Source organism: Lactuca serriola, chromosome 8, assembly GCF_051521515.1.
Source record: "Lactuca serriola cultivar US96UC23 chromosome 8, Lser_US96UC23_V15, whole genome shotgun sequence".
Lineage (NCBI taxonomy): Eukaryota > Viridiplantae > Streptophyta > Magnoliopsida > Asterales > Asteraceae > Lactuca > Lactuca serriola.
The window spans coordinates 247,611,488-247,627,136 of record NC_136415.1 but is presented as its reverse complement, the minus strand read 5'-3'; the positions used below and the strand labels follow the sequence as shown (position 1 = coordinate 247,627,136).

The 15,649-nt window shown below is 32.9% G+C and overlaps 2 protein-coding genes across 2 annotated transcripts; both read left to right on the top strand.

Moving 5' to 3' along the window:
* Positions 1-4,019: 4,019 nt before the first annotated feature.
* LOC145068917 (uncharacterized) lies at positions 4,020-6,258 on the top strand. Its single transcript, XM_079015885.1, has 2 exons — positions 4,020-4,869; positions 5,006-6,258. Exons 1-2 carry the CDS (start codon positions 4,020-4,022, stop codon positions 6,178-6,180), a joined length of 2,025 nt encoding a protein of 674 aa, XP_078872011.1. The 3' UTR covers positions 6,181-6,258.
* A 2,352-nt stretch (positions 6,259-8,610) lies between these two features.
* LOC145068004 (protein FAR1-RELATED SEQUENCE 7-like) lies at positions 8,611-9,369 on the top strand. Its single transcript, XM_079015011.1, has one exon. It carries the CDS (start codon positions 8,611-8,613, stop codon positions 9,367-9,369), a length of 759 nt encoding a protein of 252 aa, XP_078871137.1.
* The last annotated feature ends 6,280 nt before the right edge of the window (positions 9,370-15,649 follow it).

Below are 15,649 nucleotides of genomic sequence, written 5' to 3'. Positions count from 1 at the left end.
GGGCCCAAACCTCTACATGGACTTCCCTTAAGGCCCAATTGATCAGTCCAGTCCAACATGTATCATTCTAGGGCCTAATATCATACAACCATCTAGGCCCCAACTATGGCCCATCTATGGCCCAATTTTCCAAATTGGGCCTAATCCTTCATATAGGCCTTACCCTAAAGCCCAACTAATTACTCTAGTCCATTTGATTATTCTCGGATGGCCCAACACAAAGCCCAAGTGAAATTAGGGTTTCACATCAAATGATAACTAGGGTTAAGTGTTTCTTACTTAATCCACTAAGGACTTAACACACTAGGGACTTAATCCATTAAGGACTTAATCCATTAAGTCTATTATTGCTTAGATTAATTTCTGCCAATGATTATTATTTAATATTTGACTTATTAAATAATTTTCGTGTGCGTCCTGATAATTTCTCAAATATTAGATTTTCTCAATTAGCCCATTAAGGACTTAGTTCATTAAGTCCTTTACTCTACTAGATAACTGGCATGGAATAATTTGGGCTTAATTCACAATCCAATCCCAATAGCCCACAAGTGGCCCAATTAGTCTAAGGCCGAATACTCATAATTAGGGTTTTCCACCCAAACATGGTCCAATAGGCCCAAAACCAATCTCTAAGCCCATTAGGGTTTGCTAGCGGGGCACCACCCACTACCACCTCGGGTAGTGGTGGTCTACGGCGGCACACGGTGGTGGTTACTATTACTTTTATTATTCATGTTAATTACAATTACAAGGTTTTTATCCAAAAATAATACACACACCCACTAACATAAACTAACTACTATACACACAGCCACACCATGGTGGCTGGTGGTAGCCACCACCTCACGGTGGTGGTGATGGCTTTTCCAGCTAACCAAACCACCGCAACCTTATGAAAAATAAACACAACTGATCTACTAGGTTAAACACCCATACACAAGCTCGTGGAGGTGGCTAGTGGTGTCAAAATCCGGCAGAAGGAAGGTTACACGGCGGCAACAAGGTAATGGCCACCATGGTGGTTCACACGTTTTTCCGACCAACAGAGAGCATGAACACACCCACGAACCCGAGCTGAACAAGGGAAACACTCCCAATCACAACCACCGCACGGTGGCTCATGGCAGTCGAAGGGAAAAGCAATGAATCAACCTCCTTTGATGGTTGAACAAGCGGCGACGGTGGTTAGCTGCTGATTGACGAGCTCAGAAGCGAGGGATGGTCGGAACAACACCGGCAATGGCCGGGTGCGGCTGAGAACGGTGACCATCAATTAGAAGAGGAAGGGAATGGTAACGGAGAGATAGTTGTGGCGCACACAGCTTCGCCGACAGTAAAACACGACGGTGGCGGTCATTAGCAAACAACGGCAGACTATGGGCTATTCCGACTGGTCGGAACAGTGAACGAAGGTTGGGGGTGGTGGCTGACTTGACACATGTCGGCTGGAAGCTAAACGAAAGGGAGAGGGTGACGGCTCCTTAAGAATGCTAGGGTTAGGGATTTGTAAAGCATATATACCCGACACATATAAATTTTTTTGCCATAATGTCAAGAATAGTCCCTGCCCATAAAACTCTTTACAAGTTAAATCTGAAATTTACTAACAACCCCCTTACTCCATAAAATCTCTTCAAACTAAGCCCCCAAAATTATCATTTAGCCCCTCCTTCATAAATATTTTCAAAACAAATTTGGGACTTACACTTTTAACCCCCCAACTTCTAAAATTCTTCACAAATTAGTCTGGGACTTATATTTATCAATTTATTTAAATAACCGAGGCGTTACATCTATCATTTTGTGTTGACATACATGTAATATGCAAGCTATAATGTTCTTATATAGGCTAAATATTTCATTTAACCCATCAATTAAATAGCATGATTTGAAGAGTTTTGGAAGTTACAAATCATACCATTTCAATTAATCATAAATTAAATTATATAAGTTGAATAATCTTTGGAGTTTCTAATGTATGAAGTTCAAGGAAAATTGTTTTGGAGGTTTCAAATTAATATGGTGTAAGAAAAAATGCATCATTTATAAGTATGTAATATATATATATATATATATATATATATATATATATATATATATATACAGTGGCGGACCTTAGCGGTGCCCTAGTGGTCCCGGGCCACTGCTCTGACGTCGGCACGTAGTGTAAAAAAAAATTAATGTTTTTTTTTATATTTTTTCTATTGGGTGCACCGGCTTAAAGCACGAGTGACACTACTAATATATATTTATTTGAAAATTTTTTTTAGTGTCATACCTACGAAAATGTTCTGCGTTCACCACTATATATATATATATATATATATATATATATATATATATATATATATATATATATATATATATATATATATACATAAATTTGTGTATTTATATGTGTATGTATATAAATGCAAGTGAATTGTGTATTTATATATAAACACTTAAACATACATGTATATATACACATATAATTCCACATACACAGATAAATAAATATACATACATAAATGCATACATATACATATATATATATATATATATATATATATATATATATATATATATATATATATATATATAATAACAACGATAAGTTACAGTAATTATAGTAAAATTATTTAGGAATTCCATTAGCGATTTCCAAAGGAACTTTTCATTTTCCAACTTTTGCTGGCATTTTGTTTGTAAAATGTCGCAAATTTAGGAATTCCATTAGAAATGTGTTGGAAATTACCCACAAGCTGCTTCCATCAGATATATTTTTACAAAAAACCAAATATTCTAGTTAGGGATGAGCACCTGAACCGGTTTGGGAACCGAACTTTGTGGAAAATAGGGACAGAACCCGACTGCCGGTTCTTGTCGCGTCTTCAATGTTAGAACCGGTCTTCGAGAAATAGCAATATACGGTTCCAATTTTTGCCGGTTTTACTGTCGGTTTCTAACGGTTCTCGGTTCAAAAAATCTACAAGAATATCGTCCGAGTTCCGGGTCGATCGCTTCTATCCGGTTCCGGTCGGTTTACCGGTCCAAATGTTCATTCCTAATTCTAGTAGTGGTATATCGTGTTTAGATTCTTTATTTGAACAACTAATAACCCCTTTAACCAACTATAACTATTAATCGAAACCGGAACCAATTGTTTAACTTAATGGTTGGGTTATGGTTCGGTTTTGGTTCATAATCCAACCAAACTGACCCAACCGTACCCCTCTTACAACTCATTTTATAACTCCTAAATTCAAATATTTTTGTTGTAATCAGTTTTAAGGTTCAAAATCATTTGTATGTGTATTTTATTCAAGTTCCTATATACTTTGTTTACGGGCTCAGTGAGATCTTTCATTAGTGGACTTCACCAATTGACATTGGGTTTTAAACTCAAAACATATGAATAAACTCCAATCTCTATACCAATTAATAAAACAAGAATATATTCAACTTAAAATTTGGATTATTCCTTACTAAAGAGGTGGTACTATAAAGATAAAAAAAAAATAAATAAATAAAGAACCATACTTTTGTATATTTCAATTGTATTTTTCCGTTACGTATTAAAGAAAAAAAGAATAGAACATGATACCTTATCCAAAAGACTTTGAGAAAACAACATACAAATTACAATATAATTTTTTTTATCAGCTGTAAGTTTAAAACATTTATAATGTACACTATAAATCATGTATTTTTTATAAATCATTACCAAAAATTCCATATTACATACAAGAACAATATATAGGAAACTTGGTAAATTACTTAAAGCGAAATAAATTACTATGAAGAGCCACTTTTAAAAATTTGAAAAATTAATAAACTTCATTGAATCATTGTTTACTTTTCTAGAAAAGGAAAAAGATTAATAATAAAAAATTAAAAGATAAACAAATGAAACCAATGTAAATAAGAATAAAAGGAAACCTCGCTTGTTCATGAATTTGTCATACATATATTCTTTTTCTTTGATATAAATAAGATAGTTTAACATCAATAACTGTTATAGAGAGAGAAAATATATGATGGAGCCACTACCTGAACACGAGTATTGTCATTCACTAAGCCTCGTAGATTTGCAGCTTGAATATCCTGAAGAGGAAGAAGAAGAAGATGACCACGACAACGAAGACGATGACGACTTCGATGATGATGGTGATGAGGATAGTTGTCTGATTACGAAAGAGGGCTTTCAAGGTGTATGTTACAGGTGTGGCCAAGAAATCCATATGTACGAGAGGTACTACTACAAATGTAAACATTCATCATGTGATGTCTCGCTTCACAAATTTTGTGGTGAGCTCTTGACAAGGTTAGAGCATGCATTACATCCACATCCTCTTTCCCTATGTTGGCCGAGGATTAATTGGAGATGCAATATTTGTAAGAGAGATCACAAGTGTCTAGAAATGTGTTACAAATGTTTGGAATGTGATTTCTCCATTGATGTAAACTGTGCCGTGGAAGAAGAAAAAAAGATCATCCATCATCCTAGCCACCCACACTTACTAATCTGTTTACTCCCTAAAGCCATTTTATGCAATTGTAGTGCTTGTGGGAAAATGCATGAAGGAATCTTTTATCAATGTACCACTTGTGTTGGCTTCTCCTTACATAATGATTGTGCTTTCCTACCAAAAAGATTGTTAATCAACGAGACCTCAAAAGTTGCCTTTTATCATACTCATCCACTCACCATTTCATATTCCTTCCCCATGAACGATCAAATAGCCAAACATAATCCTAAATGCAGAGTATGTGGTCATGGTTTTTATGATATGGAGAATCTTTGGATTTACAAATGTGACAAATGTATGTACTATGCACATGTGCGTTGTGTGACATCAAGAAGAGAGTCGTTCTTGCGTGCTGGTAAGTAACTCCTTTGATGATTTCCTCCGTTTCATTATATTCACTGATAGGTATTTCATGAACGAATATTAATTATCGTTTAGCTTTATTTGAGATATACTAACCAACTTTGTTTGTACCATTTCCAATTTATCAGGCCTCAACAAAACCGTCGAAAATTTTAAAGATGATGACCACCCTCATCTTCTTCATCTCCCATTCCCTGATGAAACATACAGTGTACCAAAACAATTTTTTTTCAAAGAAAGTGGAAGAAGTGAGGAGGTAATCCTAAAACACATGAGTCATCAACACCCTCTAATTCTAGTTGATCAGACACAATTCAATGAGAAAACTTCCTCAGAGATTAAATCTTTGTTATTAATGTGTCATAACCCAAAGACAAAGACCCAACTGATATGCAACGGATGTATGAGACCAGTTATGTCGACCATGCCCTTTTACATGTGCCCTGAACGTTGCAACTTTGTTCTCCATGAGTGGTGCACTCGACTGCCATCGCAAATAGAAAAGCATCCAGGTCACCCACAACATACACTTCTTCTCATCTACTCAAACGTCCTTCCTTGCTTTTTTGGTGTGTTCGTTTGTGCTGTTTGTCATCTACCTTGCAATGGATTTGCATATTGTTGTGTAAAATGCAAATACTATGTTGATGTTACTTGTGGGTTTATACCTAAAAAAATCACACATAAATCTCACCCAAATCACCTGCTTTCATTAGTTCAAAACCCTTCAGGTGGTTGTCATATGTGTCTCAAAGATGTTGATAGTCATCAACTTTCATTCAGCTGCAATGTTTGTGAAATTTATATCCATCCTGAATGTGCTCTGTTATTCTCCGAGACGATATGGCACAGCTATGACAAGCATCCCATGCAACTAAGTTACCTCCCGATTGAGAACCATAAGAGTGAATACTTTTGTGAAATTTGTGAGTTTTATTTGAATCCTCATGAATCTTTCTATCATTGTCAACATTGTCGCCAGTCTATACATACTGCTTGTGCCCCTCTAATACTTGAGAGTGAAACACATACCTATATGTACAATTTAAGAAGCGTTTATAATTTTGTTAATATAAAGTTTGGCGACATTTATAGCAGTGGTGGCCACACACATCCTCTCTCATTTGCTCAAGGAATTGCCTTAGATGATCTGTGTAACATATGTGGTAGGAAATTACAATACAAAATGATATTTAAATGTCACGACTGTAAGGAGGATAAGTTTGCCATTGATTATAACTGTTGTGAGAATGTGAAGAGGGCATTAAGTTCATTCGTTTCCCTCGACAGGCTTGATTTGTAATTATCAATACTTTTTCATGTATATGTTCCCCTCTTTTATTTGTAACATCGATACAATAAGAATTGAATTCAATACTTACATTTAACTCTTGCATTCTTTTCTTTCATGCGAAGTAATTCATATTCTTTACTATTAATTAATGCTAGCTAGTTAGTATTTATACTCTTTATTATTAAAACATCTACATACCACCACAGAAGACCACTGGGTCACATCAAACAACACATATCTGTTTACAACAAAAACTCAATGAATATAATTAAAATCATAGGTTATAACAACCCTAAATCAAAACTTGTTTATTATCTGAACTAATGTAATTATATAAACCGAAAATTGATCAAAAATAGGATTCATATGCACTTTACCCATTGTAATGTTTAACATATACTATTAAAAAGTAAGAAGATATATATATATATATATATATATATATATATATATATATATATATATAGAGAGAGAGAGAGAGAGAGAGAGAGAGCTAGGTTCAAGTATTCTAACTAATTATTGTACATTTATCATATACAATGACAATGATAAAAGAAAATATGTTGTTTGATAATATAAATACCTTCAATCTTACATTACTAGTGTCATTAACACACATTCTCAAAGATTAAATCGTCTATAAGGTTATTATACACTTAGTATTATTATTATTCTCATTTCTACCAGAATGTTGTCAGAATATTTTTTTGGGTTGTATTCTGTCAGAATGAAAATGAGTGAAAAACGATGTGTGAGAACAAAAATAAATAATAATTAGCAAAAATGCATGAAAATGACGATATTTTGTAAGGTTTAACGTATTCGCATTGCTAAACAATTTATTCTCTTAATAACTCTCATAGCATACAATGTAAATACAATAATTAGTGTGAATAGAATAACCTAAGCATATATATATATATATATATATATATATATATATATATATATATATATATATATATGGGAAAAGTGAATATACCCTTAAGGGTATATAAGATTAGGTATCCAAACTATCAAAACTACGTAGTTTTTTGTTAAATAGTTTAATTTTCTGAAAATAAAATTAAAAAAAAAAATCGATTTCCATACGTGTTTCCTTATTCACTGGCGAATTCAATTGGTGAATTTTTTTTGTTCTATGATCGGCTCTGCTTCACAATCCCTGAGATTTTGAACGAAAAAAAAATTGACATCGATCACAAAAAAGATTTCAAAGAAATCGGAATTACAAGTTATTGTAATCGGAAATCACAGTAATTGTGAAGAATTCAATTTGCAGAAGACTTAAAAAAACGATTTCATGGTCAATTCTTTTTGTTCTATGATCGGCCCTGCTTCACTGAGATTTTGAACGAAAAAAATTGACATCGATCACAAAAAAATTTCAAAAAATCGGAATTACAAGTTATTGTAATCGGAAATCACAGAAATCATGAAGAACTCAATTCATAGAAGACTTAAAAAACGATTTCGAAGGGAAAAAATCATAAAAATCGGGAAGAAAAGTGATAAAAAGTTTCAGTTCACAAAAGTTAAAAAAACGATTTCAAAGGAAAAAAAACCATAGAAATCGTGATTCCCAGAAAAATATAAAGTGTGGCTGCAACATCCAAGAAGTTTCAATTCACAGGTGAATGTCAATGTTACTGTTATAACATTATTCACAATTGACCAATGATTTCACTTTCAACTACTATGGACCTCTAGCAGAAATTGAAGTGGTATTTGATCGAATAATTCTTGATTTGGGAAAAGTCATTATTATGATAAGTATATTTTGCATATGTTTTCTGTTCCAATTGTTTATCAATAGAAATTTTATTTTATTCTTTTGTTTGTTCAAATTTGGTTGAATTTATTACTTTTGATATAATGAAAAAGTTAAGCCATCTCTAAAAAGTTACCAGCATGGCATTAATAGGGTCAAGTTATCATTGTCTTTTACTTGTGGTTTTATGTAGGCCATGGTGTTTGAAACCGAAGCAACTGATCAGGCTATAGAACCGTATATAAATGAAAATGTTGACACAAACGATTTCGTGGAAGCAACATATGAATCAGAAGAACTTAACGATTTCGGTGTAAACATTGAAATTGACGAAGATGATGTTGATGATGAAAGGATACTGGGAAAGGTTTTTGATACACCCGATGATGCCTATACATTTTATAATGATTATTCATTTTTGCATGGCTTTCGTATACGTAGAGATGACACAATTAAAAATCCTAAAACAAATGAGCCTTTTCGGAAAATATATGTACGTAACAAAGAAGGTTTAAACGGATTGACAAAAATGATTCAAGTGAAAATGAGAAAAAATGTCAAAGAGATGTTAGAACCGGATGTCAAGCTAAGCTTCGAATAACAAGACAGGAAGATGGAAAATGGTTGGTGGACTCATTTAATGACACACACACAATCACGACTTGACTATGACACCTATGAAGGTGATGAAGCATCGATCTCATAGCAATTTCCACCGTTCAATAGAAGGTAAATCTCTTATGGTGCAATTTGGTCAAGCAGGGTTGAAACCTTCTCAAATTAAAAAGGCTGTTAATACACTGAAAACCTCAAATGTAGCTGATGTAACTTCAAAGCAAACTGCTGATGTTGTATCTAAGCATCGAAAACAACATAGAGGAAAGGAGTTGTATGGACTTATAAAACATTTTCAAAATAAAACATTAGTTGATAGTGACCAATATTTTGTCGTGGATTTGTCTGATGATGGGTATCCTAGAAATATCTTTTGGGCTGATGGTAGATCAAGAGATGCCTATACAAAATTCAGAGATGTTGTTGTGTTTGATGTCACTTATATGACTAACAAATTCAAGATGCCTTTTGCTCCCTTTACTGGGGTGAATCACCATGGGCAGTCTATACTTTTTGGTGGTGCATTGCTTGAAAATGAAAAGGAAGAGACATTTGAGTGGTTATTTGAACATTTCCTCAAATGTATGTTTGGCAAGTATCCGAAGGCAATTATAACCGATCAAGACAAAGCTATAGGCAATGCAATAAGAAAAGTGTTTCCAAAGACTCGACATCGCTTTTGTTCATGCCATATTAGGAAGCATGAAACTGAGCACCTTCGATCATATGTTTCCCATTACAGTGATTTTCAAGAGACGCACAGACAATGGGTAAATAGTGACACCATTGAACAATTTGAAGCAACATGGTAAGATATGCGAATTAAGTATGAAGTGGAAAGCAATTGTTGGCTTAGTGATATGTATAACCAACGTACACATTGGGCTAAACCCTTCTTGAAGGATATTTTCTTTGCTGGTATGACCATAACCGGACGAAGTGAGAGTATTAATTCATTTTTAATGGATTTGTTAACTCGAGGACCATGTTAAATGAACTCGTTGTACAATACGACAAAGCAGTTGAGTCACGAAGGGCCTGCCAAAGAAGATGAAGACTTCAAGACTATGAACTCGAGACCGGTTCTTTCTTCAGTGCATCCAATCGAAGCAAAAGCAGGTCAATTTTATACTAGAAAGATGTTTGATACTTTCAAAAAAGAATGGACCAAAGCTATTACCAATTTGACTCACGAGACCATAACAAAAACTACAGAAGAAAGCACACATAGAGTTGGGCAATTGGATGTTGATAATAAATATTGGATAATGTTACCTTTCGTTCTTTAAATCAAATAAGCATCACATGTTCGTGTTCTATGTATGAGACAAATGGGATTTTATGCAAGAATAACGTATATGTGATGAAGAAGAAGCATCTTCAAGAACTACCGAGTCACTATATTTTACCGCGATAGACCTTTGATGCTAGGTACAAACTGGGTAGTATTAGTATCGGACTCGGAGAAATAAATAATGAAAATGGAGTTAGTAACTACACATTATTTTGTGTTCGTTCGAATTTTACTAAACTAATTGAACAAGCAAGGGACTCCCTTTCGGAGATACAAAAAATCAATACGATATTGACAAGTCTTTTGAACGATCAAGTAAATCGAAAAAACTCTATGTCTTTGGAGAATGCATTTCAAAGTTCTTGTGTGGAAGTTTCGCAAGTAGATATGATGCCACAGTTATCTATCCGTGATCCTCTTGGTCCAGTTACTACAAAAGGGTTTCCTAAACTTGCTAGTAGAATCAAGTCTTCTTTAGAAGCCCCTAAAAAACGAAAATGCTCTTACTGTCAAGGGTTGGGTCATTATGGTACTAGTTGTTCAAAAAGAAAGGTAATTATAATAATAATTTATTTTTCATGATTAAGAACTCTTATGATGATATGAACAATTTTTTATTTTTTTCATGTATCAGGCGAATGAATCGTTGCAAGAGACATAATGATGAGATGAGTTGTTTTTGTTGGCAAAAGAAAAAGTACTTGCTTCATGACATTTTTTGGCTAAGTGCACACTTTTCATGTTTTAGACACAAAAAATGTATGAATAATCTAGAAGTTATTGATGTTTCTTAACAATTTTATTGTTTTCGAATGAAATTTGTTGATTGTTTATGATTAGTGTGATTATAATTGAAATATGGTTGCCACTATGTGTTTTAAAAGCAAGAATGAGGATATTTTATGAAAAAAAAGAAATTATGATGTATTTTGTGAAAAAATGAAAGTATGAGGGTATTTTGTGGAAAAACGAATTATGATGGTATTTTGTGAAAAAAACGGAAGTATGATGGTATTTTGTGAAAAAAAATGAAATTATGAGGGTATTTTGTGAAAAATAGAAGTATGATGGTATTTTGTGAAAAAAAATGAAATTATGAAAGTATTTTGTGAAAAAAAAAGTATGAGGGTATTTTGTGAAAAAAACAAAATTGTGAGGGTATTTTGCGAAAAAACGGAAGTATGATGGTATTTTATGAAAAAGCTAATTTATGAGGGTATTTTGTGAAAAAACGGAAGTATGATGGTATTTTGTGAAAAAAATGAAATTATGAGGGTATTTTGTGAAAAAACGGAAATATGATGGTATTTTATGAAAAAACAAACTTATGAGGGTATTTTGTGAAAAAACAGAAGTATGATGGTATTTTGTGCAAAAAACAAAATTATGAGGGTATTTTGTGAAAAAAACAGAAGTATGATGGTATTTTATGAAAAAACCAAATTTATGAGGGTATTTTGTGAAAAAAATGGAAGTATGATGGTATTTTGTGAAAAAAACAAAATTATGAGGGTATTTTGTGAAAAAAACGGAAGTATGATGGTATTTTGTGGAAAAAATGAAATTATGAGGGTATTTTGTGAAAAAAATGGAAGTAATATGGTATTTTGTGAAAAAAACGAAATTATGAGGGTATTTTGTGAAAAAAAGAAGAGAGTATAAGGGTATTTTGTGAAAAAACAAAATTATGAGGGTATTTTGTGAAAAAAAACGGAAGTATGATGGTATTTTATGAAAAAACTAATTTATGAGGGTATTTTGTGAAAAAACGGAAGTATGATGATATTTTATGAAAAAACAACTTTATGAGGGTATTTTGTGAAAAAACAGATGTATCATGGTATTTTGTGAAAGAAACAAAATTGTGAGGGTATTTTGTAAAAAAATAGAAGTATGATAGTATTTTATGAAAAAAAAAACAAATTTATGAGGGTATTTTGTGAAAAAAACGGAAGTATGATGGTATTTTGTGAAAAAAACGAAACTATGAAGGTATTTTGTGAAAAAAACCGAAGTATGAAGGTATTTTATGAAAAAATAAATTTATGAGGGTATATTGTGAAAAAACGGGAGTATAATGGTATTTTATGAAAAAAAACTAATTTATGAGGGTATTTTGTGAAAAAAAAAATGAAAGTACGATGGTATTTTGTGAAAAAATGAAATCATGAGGGTATTTTGTGAAAAAAACAAATATACAATGATATTTTGTGAAAAAACAAAATTATTAGGGAATTTTGTGAAAAAAAATGGAAGTGCGATGGTATTTGATGAAAAAAAAAACGAAATAATGAGGATATTTTGTAAAAAAATGGAAGTGTAATGCTATTTTGGGTTAAAATGTAATGTTTGTGCAATTTTGGGTTAAAAATGAAAGTAGGCTGTCATTTGGGTTCAAAACAAAACTTTTCTACAATTTTGGGTTAAAAATGAAAGTAGGTTGTCATTTTTGTTAGTGTTATGTTAATCTACACATAAGTTTGATGGTTTTTAAAATTGTTGGACGATTTTGCCCCTGTGCCGAAGATGGTAATCCTCAAGTACTTAAGGATAGGGAAGTTCAAGTCGCATAAATAATAAGACAAAAATCGAAGAATTTCAATTGCTAATTTTGATAAGTCACATAAACATCCGTTACATGATAAAACAAAATAAAAACATGACTTGTTTTTCTGTTTTCTCCAAATGTCCTTGAAAGCACAAATATGTTCCTCTCCCATTGTTGACATAACAATCATAACCAGGTCCTTCCCCTCTCCAAATCCATCCTTTATCTGTGCATCAACTGATGGGTTTTGAACACTATATCATTCCTATGGTGTACATGCAAACCCTAATAGCATTGGATCTAGTTTACCTAATGAACATGCAATTGATTATCCAAAGCCATAAACCCTAGATCTAATTAACTATAACTGAAATTAGGGTTTAGATCATACCTTTGATTGTTATATAGCAATAACAATCAATCTTTGGCTTCTAGAAAACTTAGTGCCTTAAGTGTTGCACCTCTAATGGAGTCACAAACACCACTAAGCAACTAGGATGAAGAGGGAGGAGAGTGGAGGCACCAAAAACGGCTGGAAACCCTAAAGGAAGTATTCACCACGTTTTTGGGCCATAAGGGTTCCTTATATATGTTGGCTATTAGGGTTTACAGCTAGGAAACCCTAATCTGACTGCTTAAGCCCTAAGCAGCCCATTGACTCCCTCTTTACAAGCCTTGGACGATTTCTAATGGGTTTTCCATTAGATTTCGTCCACTCCAAACTTCTATGGAGTCCATTAGCCCATTTATGTAATTATCTTATCATTACACAATTAGTCCCTTATGGTTAATTAATCTCTTTTAGCCACAAAATTAATTCTTAATTAATTCTTGACTAATATTAATTAAACATTATGATTTCTCCTTTAATATATTATTTTTATAATATATTAATAAATCATAATTAAACCTTTCTCTCCTTAATTCATCCTACATATTGCTGTGGTGAAGGCAACCCAAAAGGACCATGCTCAGAATCGGGTCAAGTACATACCAAAATAGTTATGGACTTAAACACTAATCCAACAGTCTCCCACTTGGATAAGTCTAATAACTATTCTGTATTACTTCAGAACCTTATCAGCAATCATATCTTTCAACAACCGTTTTCAACTCTGATCTTATTAGATACGCATGTCCTTTAGATAAGGGATTATATATTCCTCCATTCTTGATATCGTATAGACAAGTCAAATCATTCTCTCTGTCTATGTTCTGTTTTCCTGATTTCCGATTTATGATGACTTTGACTAATTGAACAAAACAAATCAGTCCCGGCTTAGCCAAGCGCTTAGGTTTCATCACTAAATCATCGAGGGGCCCACAGATATCACTTTTATCCCACTTTGGGTAAAAAGAATGGATAAACTTCGACTCAAATGCTCACATGCATTTACTCATCAAATCACACACAACAATAAGTTTTATAACACCAAGTTACTGGTGTTTACTTATTATCAATGCGCAACCGATCAGCAAATAGCAATTCACATGTCTTGGTTTCAAGACTATATAATGTTATCGTCTCATAATCACTCGTGATACAATCCATGAAGTGATTCATGTGAGCGTGGGTTTAATCCAATATTTTAATCTTATTAAAACACTCATGAACTCTGCAGCAAACTTGTGCTATTTCTAGACACTTTAGACAATCTACAGACTCTTCATGACAGTCTTGCTTCATACCTACTTCCAAAGTATGACCGGATGTGGAGGTTTGAATAACCGGGTTATTCTGGAAGTCAAAACATGCAAAGTGAAACTCAACGATAATACTTAATCCTATATGGCCCCAAACTTGTGAGTATAAATAAAACACTTCTTATTTAGTCACCATATTGATTACTCATTATTCATTGCTTAATGTTTCGGATAATTAACTAATTACTTGAATTATAACAACAAATGTCCCATGCTCTGAGCATGCACACTTTGTTTGCCTATGGTTCATACTTTGTGAAATAGATCAATTGAAAACTTTTCCAATGATGCTCATTTCACAATTCCTTTTCCTTATTGTTAGTGTATGAATACAATTTCTTACCACTATTAGAATATATTAGATTCTAACATTTTATGCAACGATCCTTTCGTGAAGTTATAGCACAAAAGTCACATAAGACCCGGTCAATAACTTACACATGACTCTATTGGAAATTGTTACAAAACAATTCCATAGATGTTATGTCTCTCTCTCGAAGCACACTTCTTTGAACATCCTTCTTTCATAAAAGTTTATAATCTTAGACATTAATTCCTACTTTCCAACTCCCAATAAGGAAACATTTTCATATTTGCCATATGACAAGTTATTCTTAATAGAATATTATCTATTCATAATAATGTCGATATGATCCATTCAATACTATACTTCCAACTACTCACAAGCGACCAATCCTCAACGAACTTTGGATTGTCCTTTGATAGTTGTTTAACTATTTAGTCAAAACCGGATCTAGTCTCTTTTTCCTCTTAATGCGCTTGGCATTTGGAAAATTTTAGAATGGTCAAATATTATAGCATATGCAATTGATCCTATACCCGAAGCGTATTGGACACGATGCATAATGTTTCACACATAAAGGCATGATACTTTATCATCCTTTTGCCATAATATTTTCGTTAGCCATGTTCTTACAATTCAAACTATGAAGAGGGATGTCGTAGTCATAATCAAAATTTGAGAACAAACTACGTATCCTTGACTAAATTTATTAACATTTCTCGATCTAAGCTTTAGATTTTGAAACGAAGTATAATATTCTCTCCCTTAATTATAGAAAAACAATTTTTCAACCCTTGTGACTTTGCAAAGTATAACTCTTGTTTTCTATAATTAACATTGCTAACTCGCAATACTTCAAATAATAATCATGCTCCCACTTACATGATGATTATTACCTTATTAGCATAACTTTTATGCTCCCACTAGCTTTGACATTTATTAAGAAAACACTTGAACTTCTAGAAAAACAATACTTATTAAATTTCCTAAGTTCATATTTCTAATACCTGATGCTTTGATAAGCCTTTATCAAGCTTCTTAAACTCATACACCTTTCTTTAAATAGCTTATATGTGTGTCTATACAATTCTAGAACTCAAGTTACTAAGTTCCAAAATGTTCAAACCAATTGCCAAATCTCACAATTCAAACTAGGAAAAGGGATGTCGTAATGATAATCGAATTTGAGAACGCAATTTTCACAAACACTATCTCCTTAAAATCTCTCTTAGTGAAAGTATT